We start from the raw sequence: 16,688 nt of genomic DNA on the forward strand, positions 1-16,688 counted from the left end.
CGTGGACCTGCTCTAGAATCATTGCTGGCCTTTCGTTGAAGCTGCCATTTCCTATTTGTGCATTTTCACGGCGATTGTTTGGAGAAAAGAAGGACATTATTTCAAGAGGAAGACCTACACCGAAGAGGTACATCATTTACGGTAGTTCGAGTGTTAATGATAAATTGATAACATCTTTTAGAAGTGGTGAGGACAAAAGTGTTGATCATAAATAGTGCCGGGGACGTGTTCCGCCGCGTAGCTGACGCCTATGCTTATGTGGAAGCTTGTTTTTGTGTCATATAGTGGCTTGCGTTTCTGCGTTTGCAGAAGATGTGGTGGTAATGATGCAGTAGCCTATAGATGCGCAGTGGTGTGCGTGTGCGCTACTGCTTATAGGTCAAACATTCAGGCTTTAAAAATGCCTTATGTGTTGTCAAGTCAAAGTTATGATTCATTTTATATTGCATTTTAGTAGCAATATAGAGTAAATGGGCTGTTTTTATTTTCGTTTTGTTCATGAAAATGAGCCACGTGTTACTTTGAAATGTGACGTCTTTACAAATTCAATAAGATCTTAAACATTTTGAGTACTTTTTGCTGAGGTGTGTTTATATAGTGTCTTATAAAAAAGTATATAACACACTCTATATTGCACATTCTTATACCCTCTGTATACATTTAAACATAGCAATGGAACAAATCTGCCAACATGCGCTGTGTTCTAAGGGTTAAATTTCTGCATTCTTGATTGTCAAGCATTTAATTCAGATTGAGAAATTCACTACACATATCAGATTCCTAACCCCTGAAGATAACAGATTGGAATGTCTTAGTCATAGTTACTATGTGTAGCTATGTAATTTTGAACCAAAGAGGGTGAATGAATGTCTGAAAGACAACCACATTGCCATAGAGCCACACCTTAAACCAAATACAGAGACAAAGACTCAGTTGTGAATCATGTCATTGCAATGAGTCGCATTCACTACAGTTTGCCAAGAAAAATAATAATTAAAGAATAGCGTAATAATGTATGTAGCATGTTCATTCTCTGCCAGCATTTCATGATCCAGTTATATATGTATATATATATATATATATATATATATATATATATGTCCAAATGCTTCCAAAGTTCTTCTAATGCTCTGAATGCTTGTGAACCGGTGACCTGCACGTAGCACACAGTGCTAATTTCACCGCTTTTCATCTCTTTGCTGGAGAATGATCACCATCCACAAGCCTGCACTATAATTAGAGCCTTGTCAGTCAGTGTTAGTGCCTGATTAGTGATTTTGTTGTGACAAACCTACTAAGGAAAACACAATGCAAATTTGATAACACTCCGTATGTGTGTGTCAGAGTCCAGACTGAATGTCAAAGCAAATGATTCCAAAAGACCTAACGCACTGTGTCTCACACGGATGTGGATACAATTCTTTTACTCAAAGCAACGTACAGATTAACAACTGACACATTAACAAGACCAGACCAATGATTTCACACATCTCTTGACAGATTGGGGTCAAAACACTTTTTAACAGTCCCTCGTTGTCCTGAACTCAGCGGCACTTGCCAAAAGGGGATCGTGTTTTACCTTCACTCCCCTGCAGGGTGACCCATGAATCTGTGCAACCTCTGAAGGATGAAGCAGAGAGACATTACTCATCCAGGCAGCTTCAACAAGTCCTCTCACTCTCTGTTGCCTCCCGACCTCAAAACTCCCCCGTAATAAACTCGAACCCTTGAGGGCTGAGCTGCTGCAGGGTGCACTGATCTAGCATTACTATCACACCATTTGACCGGCACTTTCATTATAATTCAGAAGGTGAAACAGATACTAGAGGCTTATTATTATTTTAAAACCTTTTGCGGAATTTCTCTCCCAGGAGAACGAGCTGAGGTGGAGTCCTGTGAGCTGACGCAGCTGAACGGACCAGGGGATCAACCGTACAGGTTGTGGAGCTACACGTCTCGCAAAGGCTTAAGTGCAGTCATTAAACCTTCTCACCAACGCTTTCCTTTCTTGCGGTGCTTTCTTCACGTTTGCTGTTTGCCAGTCCGACTACATTCAGGGTGTTTCACATATTTGAAAATGATGCATTAGCCCGACTAAAACCACACGTTTGGAAAATATAAAAACATGACTCAAATTGTCAGATCAACAAACCCAGATAATGTGATGGGGAGTTAAATCCATCATCCATCCAAGCTTCATCACAGAAGAGGACAACACCGACAAAAACAAGACCAAATTCAGACCAGTGCATTTTAGGACTAAGTAATCAAACTGTGTTGTTGGACTTGCAAACACCTTGCACGTTTACCCTCTTCTGACGGTCGTAAACCCTGACCTTTTGCCCTCTGCCCGCACTCTGTTTCTCCACAGGCTTCATTCCCTCAAATGCAGCTAACCTGCACACACACACACACACACACACACACACACATATGCACATATGTTTGGTTACTACTTTCGACCTGACAGATTCCTGCCTGAGACATACAGCAGTGAAAGGCTGTTAACCTGGCAATGGCACGGCGAGTATAGGCACTGTCACCTGTTAGAAACACACTCAACCCTGCTTTAAACCTTGGGACGAAAGCAGACACTGCAGCTGTCGCCGTGTCTGACAGGTGGATTGCGGAGGGAGCGTTCACCTGTCACGTAGCCATAAAAATAACCATATTTAAACAAAGGCAGCTAAGTAAAACAAGCTGTTTAGATGTTGAATGTATAGATGTGTGTGTAAGATCCATGTTCTGGTAAAGGTAAATTGTGTCTGTATAGCATTTCCAGTATTTGCTAGATAGTTGACTGTTAAGCCAGCTCCCTGTGGCAAGAATCAGCTTCAGACACACTCAGTGGCTGCCAGCAGGGACACAAGGAAAAAACCTATGTTTTGAACAAAAGGCTTGCCTAATAAAATAAAACATTTTTAGCATGTGGGGACACAGAAGCTGCTGGTTTACTGCTTTCTCATTTGGTAGGTTTGTGTCACATGCCACAGATACAAAATAATAGATGGAATAAAACTGGTTCATATGTGTCAGTAACTCATATAAGCACACAAGAAACCTAAATTATCTCTTAAAAACAAATGCTATCACTATACACACCAGGAATCTGGTTAATCAAGGAAATGGTTTAAAGGCACTAAGCAATTTTTCCATCATGTGGGTATTTGCCTGGTATTAGATATGTTTATGTTCAAGTTACAGTATCTCACATCCTGTATATCAACAACACACAACAACACACAATGACAGAACTTACTGGCCACTTCCAGTGATGCGTTGTGACTGATCGCCTGGCCCAGATAGTTCCGGGCCACGCACACATAGCTGCCGTCGTCTGGTTTGCTCCGGCGTCCGTGGACGATGCGCAGGAAGAAGAGGGACCCGCTGGGCAGCAGCATGCGGTGGGAGCGGGAGTTGTCGCGAACCGTCTCGACGCGTTCCCCGTCTTTGTACCATTCCACCGTGGGGGCTGGACGACCCTCTGCCTTACAGTTGAGAGTGGCCGGTTCCCCTTTGGACACAATAAGGTCAGAGGGATGCTCCACAATGCGAGGAGGGAAGTCTTCCTGACGAAGACGAGACCCTGGGGAAATGAGGTAAGGGGGATAAAACAAAGATGAGGATCAGTTGCTGTGAGACTAACCCGTAATTCTAGAACCCATACATAAATACAAAAAGACAACCCAGACACTGGGTGAAATGTATCCTTTCTTTAAGCAACAATGAGTGCAACAAAACCCCCCCAAAGAACTCTGAAGGAATTAAATACAGTACATCAGTGTCTTGTATTAAAAATGACCCCGCTTGACATGACAACATAATTACAACCCAAACACATTTCATTCATTATAAAATGTTTTGCTTTAGTTTCAGCAGCTGGAACCTCTCAAGGCACTAAAAATTAAACACATATTTTTTTCCCTTACAGATGAATTGTAATAGGATTACAATATTATCTGCTCCCACGAATTTTACTAAGTCATTCTTTGTAATAGTTTTAAACATGCTGATAACTGTGCTACTACAGCTAATAATATAAGAACAGCATGATAAAAATTCATAATGTGTGTATATTGAGGATCCTGGATGATTAAGGAAATTAAAAGGGAGAAAATATAATAAGATATCTACACATCTTCTTCGCCAGATGCCTTCTCTGATACTATGAGACGAAGACAAATGTTGTCCATCCTCATCATGAGCCCATCCCTCTGTCCTCCTCTCTGCGTGTACAAACTCATGCAAGTGCTCATAGTGTGCATAGTGCCGAGTTGTCTGCAGGGCAATTTGTTTCTGTATTTGTGCAAATCTATTTACGTTGCCATTTTGAACCAGCTTCACCACGACACCTGAAGAGAAATGTATCTCAAGACAGCCGTTGAAATGTGAATCAATACTCCGTCCAGTCAAAGCCTGCACTAACAACCACTAATCCCTGCCACACTGTTGATATGTCAATCACGTCCCTCCTCTCATGGTCTTTTCAAAGAAACTGTGGGAGTTCCTGCGAGTCAGCGGACAAAGAAAAAGAACCCTAATTAGATCCAGGTACACACGCAACTCAAATGCCTCTGCACATCCTGCATTCCTTACATGACCTCCACCCCCCACACACACACACACACACACACAGCATAGCCAGGTATACACAAAAGCCCACCACCAACCATTTCCACACACATCCCCCCCTCACAAGCTCTCTCCTTTTTATCTCGAGCACTGTGCAAATGCTGGAGAATGTGGTGTCTGCCGAGTGTAGGACCTGGAATAAAAATCTGTTTTCAGTGGTCTATGAATGTGCACAACTGGCATTAAAATGTGTTTTGGATACCTCCAAATATGGCTTCCTCCATCCTGTAATCAAATACACGCTGACTCTATGACCGTTCGCAAATGAGTCTCAGGCTGCTTCCTCTGAAATGTCATACCGTTCTTTTTCATGAATAAAAATGATATTAGTGTGTTTATAATCAGCTGTTTATTACAGATCGTCTGACACAATATTTATATTCATTCCTGCAGCAGCACGGCACATTAAAACCAGTGGAAACTCAGCTTCAGTTGATCTCCGTGAGACAGTACGGTAAAACGTCACTTCCAGGGAAGCTCAGCTTCTCTGGGAGTCAGTGATGCAGTGGGTGGGCGTTCTTTCCTTGTTTCAGTTTAACAGAACAAATAATAAATCGTTTTCCACTTGACCTCTAACCATTACCAAAACTTAAATATGCCAAACCGAGTTCATATTTTGGCAGTGGCTGGAACTAAATCAACGTGTGAGTGCTAATTAGTGTTTAAAAAAACAAGTGCCGCGACAAGAGATAGAGGAAATTAAGGAAACGTGGCATCAATGGCAGCCGTGAAACCATTGCTTACACCTGTATTATAGCTGTGGGAACGTGTTTGTCCTGTTCTTTCATGCTCCTGCAGACACAAACCTTCAGCAGGTTACGCTTGAATGTGCCAATGGCCCAGTAAAACAGATAATCACTACTGTGCCCATCAGTGATGAGCTCCTACACTCCTGTTGCAACCAATAAATCCCACACAGACTTAGTGCTTATGTAGATAAAGCACCTCACACATTGTTGAGAGATTGTCATCCACAGGATAATCAGGTTTGCACAAATCTATATAAAGCACATTTCCTAAAGGGTTACAGAGTAATATGTGATATGATTTAAGAGGGTAGAGCGCAACCTTCTTCCTTCGAAATGTCCGGGAACAATACGTGCACAAGCATCTAGGGCTTTAACTATTGATTATTTTAATAATCGATTAGTCCAGTGTCCTTTGAACCCTTCATTATTTCAATATTGTCAGTCTAATGGGATCGGTGTAATTTATCTGCTCTTTAGCAATCGGTTTATTATCTATAACATGGATAAATGAGTGTAAAATGTTTCCTAAACATAAATATGACAATACCATTATCATTTACTGTCATAGAGGAACACAGAAACAAATATTGAAATTGCTAAAATTTGATAACTTGCAGTACTATGTATAAATCCATACCCCCTTTCTTGCACAACCAACACAACCTACAAAATACTTATGTACAGCCCAATTTAAATATTTAAACAACTCTAAACATAACAACAAATTTGTATTTAAAAAAAAAAAAGAAAAGAAAAAGATAATCAATTCAGTAAATATTAATATTATTCCATTTATTGTTGCAGCCCCGTAATTGCGTCACTCTATTTTACCTGGGAATAATGCTGCATGAGCAAAATTCAGTAACAGTAAATATTGTACATATATATATAATTTACTTTGATATCAATATAACAAAGATACATATGAATATCATTTGATGCATGGGTAATTTTATGTAAAATGTGTGTTTGTTATGACATTAAAACATGATTATAAAAAATCTAAAAATCTCCAACACTAGATATTACATTTTTTGAACCATCCCAAATCCAGGGTCTTACCTGTGGTGGTTTATCTTTTATAAATAATCTAAAAGCTCATTAATTATTTAAGTTCAACAATTAATACAAAAAATATTTTGCCAAAAGAAACATCAATGTAGCCATGAGCAGAAACCATACATATTTAATTACAGTACAACGCCACACGCTGTCTAGACATTTAAACCTATGGCAGAACAATACAAACAAGGGAGCTGCTGTGGCCTTGAGTCCCTGCTCACAGCCCACCGTGCTGCTTCCCTTGTACTTAATTGTGTTGGGCTGATGCCTGAGGGTCCATGCAGCTCCCTGAGCTGCCTGCCATTACGGAGAAGCAGCGTAAGCCTAGCTACAAGTGGGTCCCCAGAAGACCGTGGTTTTATCTGCAAAGGGCCAGCAGCCAGTGTACAATCAGTATGCAAAAACATGAACACAGATGCACAAAGGAGAACATGCACAGGGAAGGTCATTTCCAACACCTGTACCCTGACAAAAAAAAACAAGATTTTTTTCCCCTCTTTCTCCCTCTCTCTCTCTCTCTCTCTCTCTCTCAGGCATCCCTCAGGCTGTTATGTCTTCTTGTGAAGACGGAGGGAAAGGAGGCGGATGAAGAGTTACAGACACAAAAGAGGAATGAGCATGTCTGCAGTTTTTGTCTCGGTCTGGGAGGAAAGGAGGGAAAAGAGAATCCGTTTCCTCCAAAACTGTGAATTTGTTCAAGAGCAGTGGTTCTTCACAGAGTATTTCATTCTCATTGGTTAACATGGTCAGTGAAGAAGTGCCATTTATGACTGTTAAAGGTCAGCTAACAAGCTGTGGCTGGACTAAACTGAAGACCAGAGGTGACATTACACGTTCCAAGACCCAAGAGATTTTTAAATCTTCTTTGAAAACCTACTTTTAATTCAGGTTGCGCTGGACTCAGGTTTTGCAAAATGGTATTGTTTTATGTTTTACTCTTTTATTGACGTGGTTCTGTGCAGCACATTGTTCAATCTTTGTTGCTCCATAACCCTCAGTTAGCATCAAAGCTCAAATATGTCTAATTTGTCCATTATTTGCAAATATGCCAAAATGGCAGCCTCTGTACTGACCTTTCTCCTGATATAAATATAAAAGTTTTTTGCTTCTTTTTTTTTTATTGTTTTACAGTTACATGTATGTGGCCCAAACCAACACCATACAGGGAAAGGGTGAAAACATTTAAAGGTGGGAACTTTCAAGGGAAGGTAATAAACACTGTACAGTGCGTGTGTGTGGGAGATTTGTGGGAAGTATTTTTTGAGTGATTTAAACGACCTTCTAACATGAAGGGACATTGTTTTGTTCTTTACATGTTTGAAATGTTTTGGTGTGTTTTTTTTTATCTTGATATTGGGCAGTTTCCAATTTAGCCTGTAGCTACTTGTTTGCATGTGGAGCTTCCTCTTTTGCTTCCATTATTTCTGGGATTTCGCGGAAAAAGCAGCACTCGGAGAACTGAGAGCGGCTTGAGTAGTTGGATTGTGTAGCTGAGACAATAATTAATTTTCCTCTAACTTCATGTAAAGATACTGTGAGTAAGGAGAGTGACTGCATGTGTTTTACATGAATTTGACTACAAGTGTGCCTTGAGCATTTGTCTTGGTCTTTGGTGTGCTCCGGGGTAAACACCCACTTGCCTAGAGGACTAAAAGAGACAGGTGGAAGAGAGTAGAAAGCCATTTATGTAGGAATAATAAACTATAGGTATTCTGTGTTCTATTCAAAACGGCTTGATGAATATTTAAGGCGGCAAAGAAAGCATGAGGGGATGGATTCTGGGGGGGGAGAGTGTTAAAAGGGGAGGGCATAAGGTTTTAAATCATGCTGTGCGGAGTTTGAAATAACACAATATGACAAGTACGCGTATAATTTAATGCAGCGTTGGTGGTCTTACATCAACCCACAGCAGTGTCATTTACAGTACAACACTATATTTTTAGAACGCATGAAAGGAGGCTACTGTGACGGTTGGCGTTAAACCAAAGAATTATACAGACGAAATATCAAATATCACATAGAAATGATTTGCTCTGAAGTCACAGCGACCGTCGAGCTGGATTTACAAAGGTACTGACAGGTACATGAAAACGCTGGAGCTGCCACTAGCATTTATTTTGGTGGTTGATTAATCACCGATCCAAAAGGATTCATGTTTCCAACTTTTACAAATAAAGTGCCGTTCAGCACCGTAGAATTGTTAATCGTCACCACCGATAAAGCTGAGTAGCTTAGCACATCAGCTCGGCACCTTATGCAGATGCTGATGCTGCATTCCATTTGCGTCGGGACTCGGAACCGCGAGTGACGTCACTCGTTCCGGTTGACTGGGAAGCCATTTTGGAATCCTGACACCCCATGACCTTGGAATTTCTGAGTTCCAACGACAAATGGAACGCAACAGATTCAGAGCTAGAGGCTGGAGAGGTAACAGGAGATGCACTTTACTATAAACACAAACATCCAGCTTATATTACTGATTCTTATACGTCCTTTAGTGCACTCAAGTTACATCCAGGTAAGCATCTATGTATATATAGCGCATTTTCTACCACTCATCTTTCATACTCATTCACACGTTGCCAGTACAGCTGTCAGGAGCAACACCCATGAGCAGAGCCGGGAATCAAACCCAAAACCTTCAAGTTGAAAGATCGTTCACTCTACCTGTGAGCTAGTTCAGTGAGGCTGCAGCAAATTAATTCATCACAGCAGCTCCCAGGTTTTGGTTGCTTAGTAACAGCGGACATGAGAGAAGCGTCTTAGTTAAAAACATCTATTTTATTTGTGTTTTTATGCACATAAACGGCTCCTTACATGCTTTTATTTCTCTATGATGCAACACATCGGCGCTGAAATTCTGCTAACTAATCAATAAGTGATTGTGTTGACTATTAGCAGCACTTGTGACACACATTTCTGATGGAGCTCTCTCAGCACTGTTACGCTTTTTAAACCAAAACCCGCCCTCAAACTGAAAAACCTGGAAATTCATCTCACCACAATTGACTCAGTGACATTCATTAATGTAGAACACAGCAGACTTAGTGTCAGTCTTTGTTGCTACTACCTGAAGACGTAGTGGTGAAGATGCTAAATCTCCCCGCTGTAGAATTGAGGGATTACCTGTGTTGGAGTGCTAACACCACTCTGGACAAGTAAACAGCATCAGACGCAGGCCGGCTTAAAAGTGAGCAATAAATGGAACACCTCTTGTCTTGTTAAGGCCGCACTTTTGTGCGAGTCTGTGAAAGTCATTTAGTTTTCCTTTTTGTGTGTGACCCGTGGCAGAGGCCGCGGATCAAATCCACACTTTTAATGGTGAGGCAGAGATTTACAGAAGCGTCCAAGTTCACTGCATTGATCTCTTAGAACAAATTACACCGCAGGTGTCCAAAGAAGATCAACAAGGTAGACAAGACATGAGAGAATAGAAGAGAACAAACAATCCAAGTGAGGAAAAGACCTGTTTTCTAATGATTATGGAAAGATTAAGCCAATCCAATAAATGGAAATGAAAAAAAAGATTTTAAAAAATTATCTTTTCTTGTTGTTTCCACAGATGTACAGTATGTTGTTCCAGTTGTATTAATAATAATAGTGAATGGAGACATGGGACCATTCAATTATGAATCACTTTGCTTATCAATGCATCAAGATGTATTATGATGATAATCAAATTGTATACCCTGACTCGTAATCAAACCGAGTCAAACAGTAAATTACAACCTAGTCAAACCATTTAGTGCAAAATCACTTAAGCTCAACATTCCAAAACCAAGGCGTCAAAGCAGCAACAATATGTTGGAAATAATAATATTTCCAGCCTCACTTCCATCTATGGATCACACATACGCATTAAATAATATGAGCAAAGACATTTTAACCCTGGTTTACTGATCATTCATTCTCATCGCCAACATCTCATCCTGGTTTAACGTCCTCAGCAGTAAACACAGAACCAAAACCTCCTGCAGTACAAACCGGACCAGCAAAATAATTGGTTCACACTCCCACACTCTCTTGATAGACTCACTGAGTACAACCACTGAGATCACAGAGAACCCCTCGAACCCCCTCCATCACTCCTTTCAGCTACTGCTGTTCCACTGCCCTGGAAATACCATTGACAAAAGAAATGACTAATTCCATCTGAGAGATAAAAAAAATAGCATGAAGAAATACTGTAAATAAAGTGTTATTAATGAAACTTCCATGTATGAATGTCCAACTTCAAATGGAACATCCCATCAATAACAGAAAATGTTCTTTACTATTAACACAAGCATTTAGCTTGTTTACTTTAGTGTTTACATGCAGTGTAACATCAAAAAAAACTATCCGGAACCACCTAAAATAGACACTGTACCTTTATTTTAACATGTGTTTTAATGTGTTTTATGATAATACAGCATAATAAGAACATGTTACAATTTGGAACAGACAGCGTCTATCATTCTATATATCTCCCTTCCTGCCTGTTAAGTTGTATTTCACACATCTGTCCGGACACATACTATACGCAGAGAAGGAATGCACTAACAAGTTGAATGTAACTGCAGAACCTTGTGACATCACCGTAAAGTTGACCTTTGGCATTTTTACTGTGACCTCCACATTCTAATCACTTCATCCTCAAATCCAAGTGGGCAGCTGTGCCAGATGTGGTGACATTTTCCTTGCAGGCGATCCTGATATATCATGCTCCCCGAGGGCATTCCTGACATATCACATTCAGGAGAATGGGACGGACAGACAGATGGACAACAGCCCCACAAACATAATGCCTGAGGCTGTCACAAGCACAGAGTTATGACAAAAAGCCACCATAACACCGGAGGTCACTGCATAAAAAAAACTTTCAATGAAATCGGTTAATACCTTCATGTTGGTGATTTTTGTTGTTGTTAATGTTATTATTCGGCCTTTGTGAACAGAAATGATGTGATTTAATTTGTTCTTCATCTGAAAAGAGGCTCTGTCAAGCAATACTACCAGACCTGACTGAGGGAGCGTTTGAGTGTACAGCAGCAGTGCAGGGGCGGGTGGGTTGGTGGGTGGGGAAAAGAAGCATTTTCCCGTCACACTTGTGAGTTTCGCTTCTTTTCGTGGTTTTTTTCTTACATGTTTGCAGCCGTGTCACTTTACGAGCGCTGCCTCCGTCTGTCTTGACATAAAACAAGCTACTTCCTGTGTGCTCTGTGAGAATGTTGCCTGGTGACACATTACATTACATTACATGTCGTTTAGCAGACGCTTTTATCCAAAGCGACTTACAATGGAATTGAGTACAGTCAGGGGTGGAATCGAACTTGCGACCATTGCGACCATGATGATTTACGGTACCGGTCTTAACCACTGAGCCACTCCACCTCCCCACATCCTATGTACCAGTCCCAAGCCTGGATCAATGGGAAAGTTGTATCAGGGAGGGAATCTCTGCCGGGTCAAATATGCGGATCACTAGCAGGTGATCTGTTGTGATGACTCCTAGAAAGGGAGAAGCTTAAGAACAAAATGTCTGCACTCTGACCAATCACAGGGCAGTTCAGAGAGAGAGAGGGAGAGAGATAGTTGAGGGCTTTGCTATTCAAGCACCAATAACTGCCAAAAAATGGACAATGTCGAAAACAGTTGGACAATAATGCAATAAAATATGTCAACATGAGCAGAGTTTCTGAGATGATGCGATTGCCTCAGGTCGTCTGTCACATGTGACACAAATATATGAACTCAGGACAGAACGCTGCAATTCAAAAAGTATTTTAACATCCCACGGACGAAACTCCACACTCATCTACTTTCCAGCAACTGTCCTGCAGTTTAAGGTTATTCCCTATCTACAGATGAATATGGAATCGGGCCAGCAAGTGTCAGACAGGAAGTAGGAAAGTCACCCACTTTGGCCTCAGGTATCAGTATCAGGAAGTATCAAGTAAAAGGATCTACACAGGAGACAGAACTCCGACTCTGACTGAGAACGTCGCGCTGTCAGCATTTCCATCCCAAAATGTGTTTAACAGACACAGACTACACACCACAAGTATTTGCATGTGACATTATACACGTGTTTGCTGTGCATCACTGCGCTATTTTATTTTTTTTAAGCACAGCAGCTTGTACAGAGATGTCAGACAAATATCTGATCCTAAGAACTTACAGCAAGGCCCTGTGAAAACTATAATTAAACATAATCTTAAAATCCTAAAGGTCGTCCTCATGCTCAAGTAGGCTATCCATGATGTGCATTCCGTTGAGGAAAAATGGAACTGCTGTTTTTTGATGACATTGAAGAACATACTCTACATTTCTCACACGTACAAGTTGCTTTTAGTGATGGGAAAAACGGTCGTTTTCAGTAAACTGAATCATTACAATCAGTTTGTTCACCAAACCTTAATTTCATTTCATTTCATTTGTATAGCGCTGAATCGCAACATACATTATCTCAAGGCACTGCACATGGACAACATCGTCGAGAGCAGAGAACCACGACAATTCACACAATGAGCAAGCACTAGCACTTTTAAGTCTTTTAAACTGATCTACAGTTCAGTTAACTCTTTCTTGGATCTGCTGAGGCTGGTTTGGACAGTCACACAGTACTCTGTGAGAAGGAATCGCTTTATATGCCAGCACACGTAGCGTCTCCTCAGTCACTGAACTGAAACACGACTGAACGTGTTGTGATTCAGTTCAGTATCTCCGGCTTTTGTACATTGCTGTCGCTAAATACGCCAAACCCCTGTGTTAAAATAGAGATTTTAGAAATGTCCTGGCTAAATGTTGGAGTTCAACACACACTTTCTGAAATGTTAGGTCTTTTTGAACTGATCTGCAGCTTGACGTTGTTCTTGGATTTGCCGAGACCGAGTTTCTGACAGTTTAAGCCGCAGGAATCACTTGATGTATCAGTACACGTACTGTTTCCTCACAGTGAGAAGAAGTGAGACGTCTCAGTTCGCCGTGCTGGCCATATTGTAGGTTTAAAACATGCAGTGGAAATGAAAGGTGGCGAGATCAGAATGCAACACTTTGCAAAAGAAGTCAACCCTGCATTAAATATTCACAGAAATGTTCGCTTTTTTTGACAAACAAGTGTTGATAGTATGTTACTTTATTTAACTGTTTAACATTCTTAGAAACTAAGATATGTTAACCCAAGCTAACTATCTCCTCATATTGATAGAGAAGGGAATCAATGCTCTTGTCTTAATCTCAGCAATTAAGACAAAGATATCCACGTCTGACAGTTTCAGATCCTTCAACTATAAGAATTCAGGAAAAAAACTCAATAGAAGGTGAACTCTTTGCGTTTTCTCTTAGAGAAATGTATCCAAACATACACACACTCATTTATTTGTAAGGTAAAACACAGGGAGCCAATAAATACCAGGAATTCTTTCTCACGCAGTATAAACTGCAATTACACTTGAACACTGTCATTTACTCAAGTACGCAGGGGAAGGAATGTGTGTTTGTGCGTGTCCATGTCTCTGTGAGGCTGGAACAAGGTGTCGACAAACACACTCCCATATGTTCTCTTTAAATGACATGTGTACAGGTGATTTAAATCACACAGAAGTTATGATGCCTGTGTGTGTTCTCCATCTGCCAACAACACAATGCACAATGTGGGAGACTCTGGAGGAGAACCAAGGTCGTGGACAATGATAACGCCTCCTGACTGCAGCAGCCAGGTGTTCAGTGCAAGATATGAGCAGAGTGAAACTGCGGAACACGCTTCACGGAGGCCTACGAACTCATATTGCAATGTGTGGTCTAACAACTGGCATTATTGATTAACCTGCCCGCCATTTTATTTAGGATTAATTGATTGATCATCCAGTCTTTAAATGTCAGAAAATACACAATGATTTATATGTCAATCAAATAAAAGATTTACAGATTCCATGAGGTTGCATGGGGCGTAAAGAGTTTTACAACACAGCTATTATGGAACAAACAACCCAAAAACATTGGATTTCCATCTGTTTAAGGCTCACTGGGAAGGTAACAAGCAACAAAAACCTCCATGGGCAGAACAAACCAGAACATGGCTCTGGTGAAGTCACCAGTTCTCATTAACTGCAGGGTAAATACATGAGGCTGACTATGTCAAACACAACCAAACACATGCATAATGAAAAAAAAAAATATTGTTTCATATTTGTATTATTTGTAAACGCTTGTAAAAATGAAAAAAAAAGCTTGTGGGGACACAGATATGTAGCGAACTAAACACTCTCCCACAAAGTACCAGACACAGGAGTTGGCTTTAGGTCCTATAATGGAAGCCGTGTAAAACCGTAAAATAATACAAAATACAGACTTAGTTGTATGAACACAAACAAAGGCAGGCTACATAGACACACAAATGACTCTCAAAACATCAAATAAAACGACACATTCTGTAAATAAATATGCACAATAACACCAGAACATTACACACTAGCAATATATTAACAAATCAACTCACAGACTGCGCTTCTTGAAGAGCCAACGAAAAAGGATGGAAACAGATTGTATGGTGCTCTCTTCACCTATGTGCCATGTTCTTCAAAATGGCTGATTCAAACTTAACAACTTTATCGTCAACAGACAACAATTAATTAAACCACTAGATGGCGATAACCACAACAACTGACACTGTTAGTCGAAGTGAATGTTACATAAATACAGTATGGAAGCCCATTTCCGCCACTTGATGGAAAAAAATTATGAGATACTAAGTCATGTTATGAGATAGCTAAGTCAAAATTATGAGATAAAAAGTCAAAATTATGAGATAATAAGTCAAAACTATGAGATAAAAAGTCAAAATTATGAGATAAAAAAGTCATAATTATGAGATACTAAGTCAAAATTATGAGATACTAAGTCAAAATTATGAGATAAAAAGTCATTGAACCATAAAGCTAGCTTCGTTATCGTTCACGCCACTAGATGGTATCCCTGAAATGACGTCAGGGACGTCATACTGGAGGCGTGGTTAAATCCTCGATTCCGCCTTTGCTTTCGAAGGTCGAAATTGTGATGTTGTTTCGATCGATATTCGATTTAAAGTCGAGAATGTGACGGAACTGTCCGATGCCAGTTTATGTCACACATTGGCAAAAGACTTTGCATTCAAATGTTTGGGCTAAATCATATTGCTTTGACTCAGTGAACATGTAGACCGAAGAATCTGATCGTTGCGACCCTTCCTTCTGTGTTTGTGCTGGAAAACACATCTGGTGTAAAAGGCCAGCAGCCAGTCTGAGAGGCTTATCCTCACTCCATTAACTGTTCAGTGCAAAGTAAAGTGGCTGTACAGGCCATTGACTATCACTCAGGCAAAGCTTGAAAGTCAAACTTCCCATGAATAGAGGCATAAATGATTGTTTGTTTAAAAAAAGAAAAAAGAAAATCACACCAGGTTCACCTTACATAGCCTGACTTATCTGCTTACCAGTGTAGATTATTGACGTTGTTATAATCTGCTAAAAATGCATCATGTACATTTGACCATCTGCACTCGTATTTCATTTTATCTCCTTAGAGGCTTGTGACATATAAAGTGTCATTTTAACTAAAATAACCACATTAATACATTTATATCACAAGTGCACAACTGCCGTCCTACATATACTTTAATTTTTAATTGCCTTAGAATAAGTCTGTTATATGTACTTCAGACAAAGGCCATCATGATTTTCCTGCACATACAAACAAACCAGAGCATATGTTTTTCAGGCAGAACCATCGTGCGCAAACAAAGAGGAATGACTCTGCCCAAGTAATGAAAACATCTGTATCTATGGGAACCTCATAATTCACTGATGTGCCAAAGACAGGGAGGGGGGAGGGACAAGTTTCAATGTATAATCTCAAGAGCTTTAAGATACAAAGATATCATTTTGGACCATTTTGAATCATATAAATTTTATATACATAAAATATACTAACAAACACGCATTAAGTCTAACACAGAAAAAACCCCAAAAACGTCTTAACCAACCCTTTAAACCGCGATCACTGTCTCTGTAATGAAGTGGCCACAGACCTGGATGTTTGTGGACTGCATTAACACTAAGAGCAATCATGGGATTAGCTTAATAGTCCGCGAGGGCATTAGTCAGAGAGCACATTAAACCACAGAGGATTACAGGTCAGTGCTGTGCAGATCCACGCAGATATTTACTGGCTTTGTGTCATAACCTGGGAATTCAAAGAGGAGTGGGTCACAGTTAATGCTGCTCTGCT

At 40.3% G+C, this 16,688-nt stretch overlaps 1 protein-coding gene across 2 annotated transcripts in view; it reads right to left on the minus strand.

Annotated features, from left to right (window-relative positions):
- Positions 1-16,688, minus strand: part of LOC122779636 (roundabout homolog 1-like) — a 128,735-nt gene that overhangs the window by 77,687 nt on the left and 34,360 nt on the right. For both annotated transcript variants that reach the window (XM_044042179.1, XM_044042180.1), the window contains one exon: positions 3,260-3,586. In XM_044042179.1, coding sequence (XP_043898114.1) covers positions 3,260-3,586 — 327 coding nt within the window. The remainder of the gene's footprint in view (positions 1-3,259; positions 3,587-16,688) is intronic.

The sequence above is a fragment of the Solea senegalensis genome, linkage group LG13 (assembly GCF_019176455.1).
Source record: "Solea senegalensis isolate Sse05_10M linkage group LG13, IFAPA_SoseM_1, whole genome shotgun sequence".
NCBI lineage: Eukaryota > Metazoa > Chordata > Actinopteri > Pleuronectiformes > Soleidae > Solea > Solea senegalensis.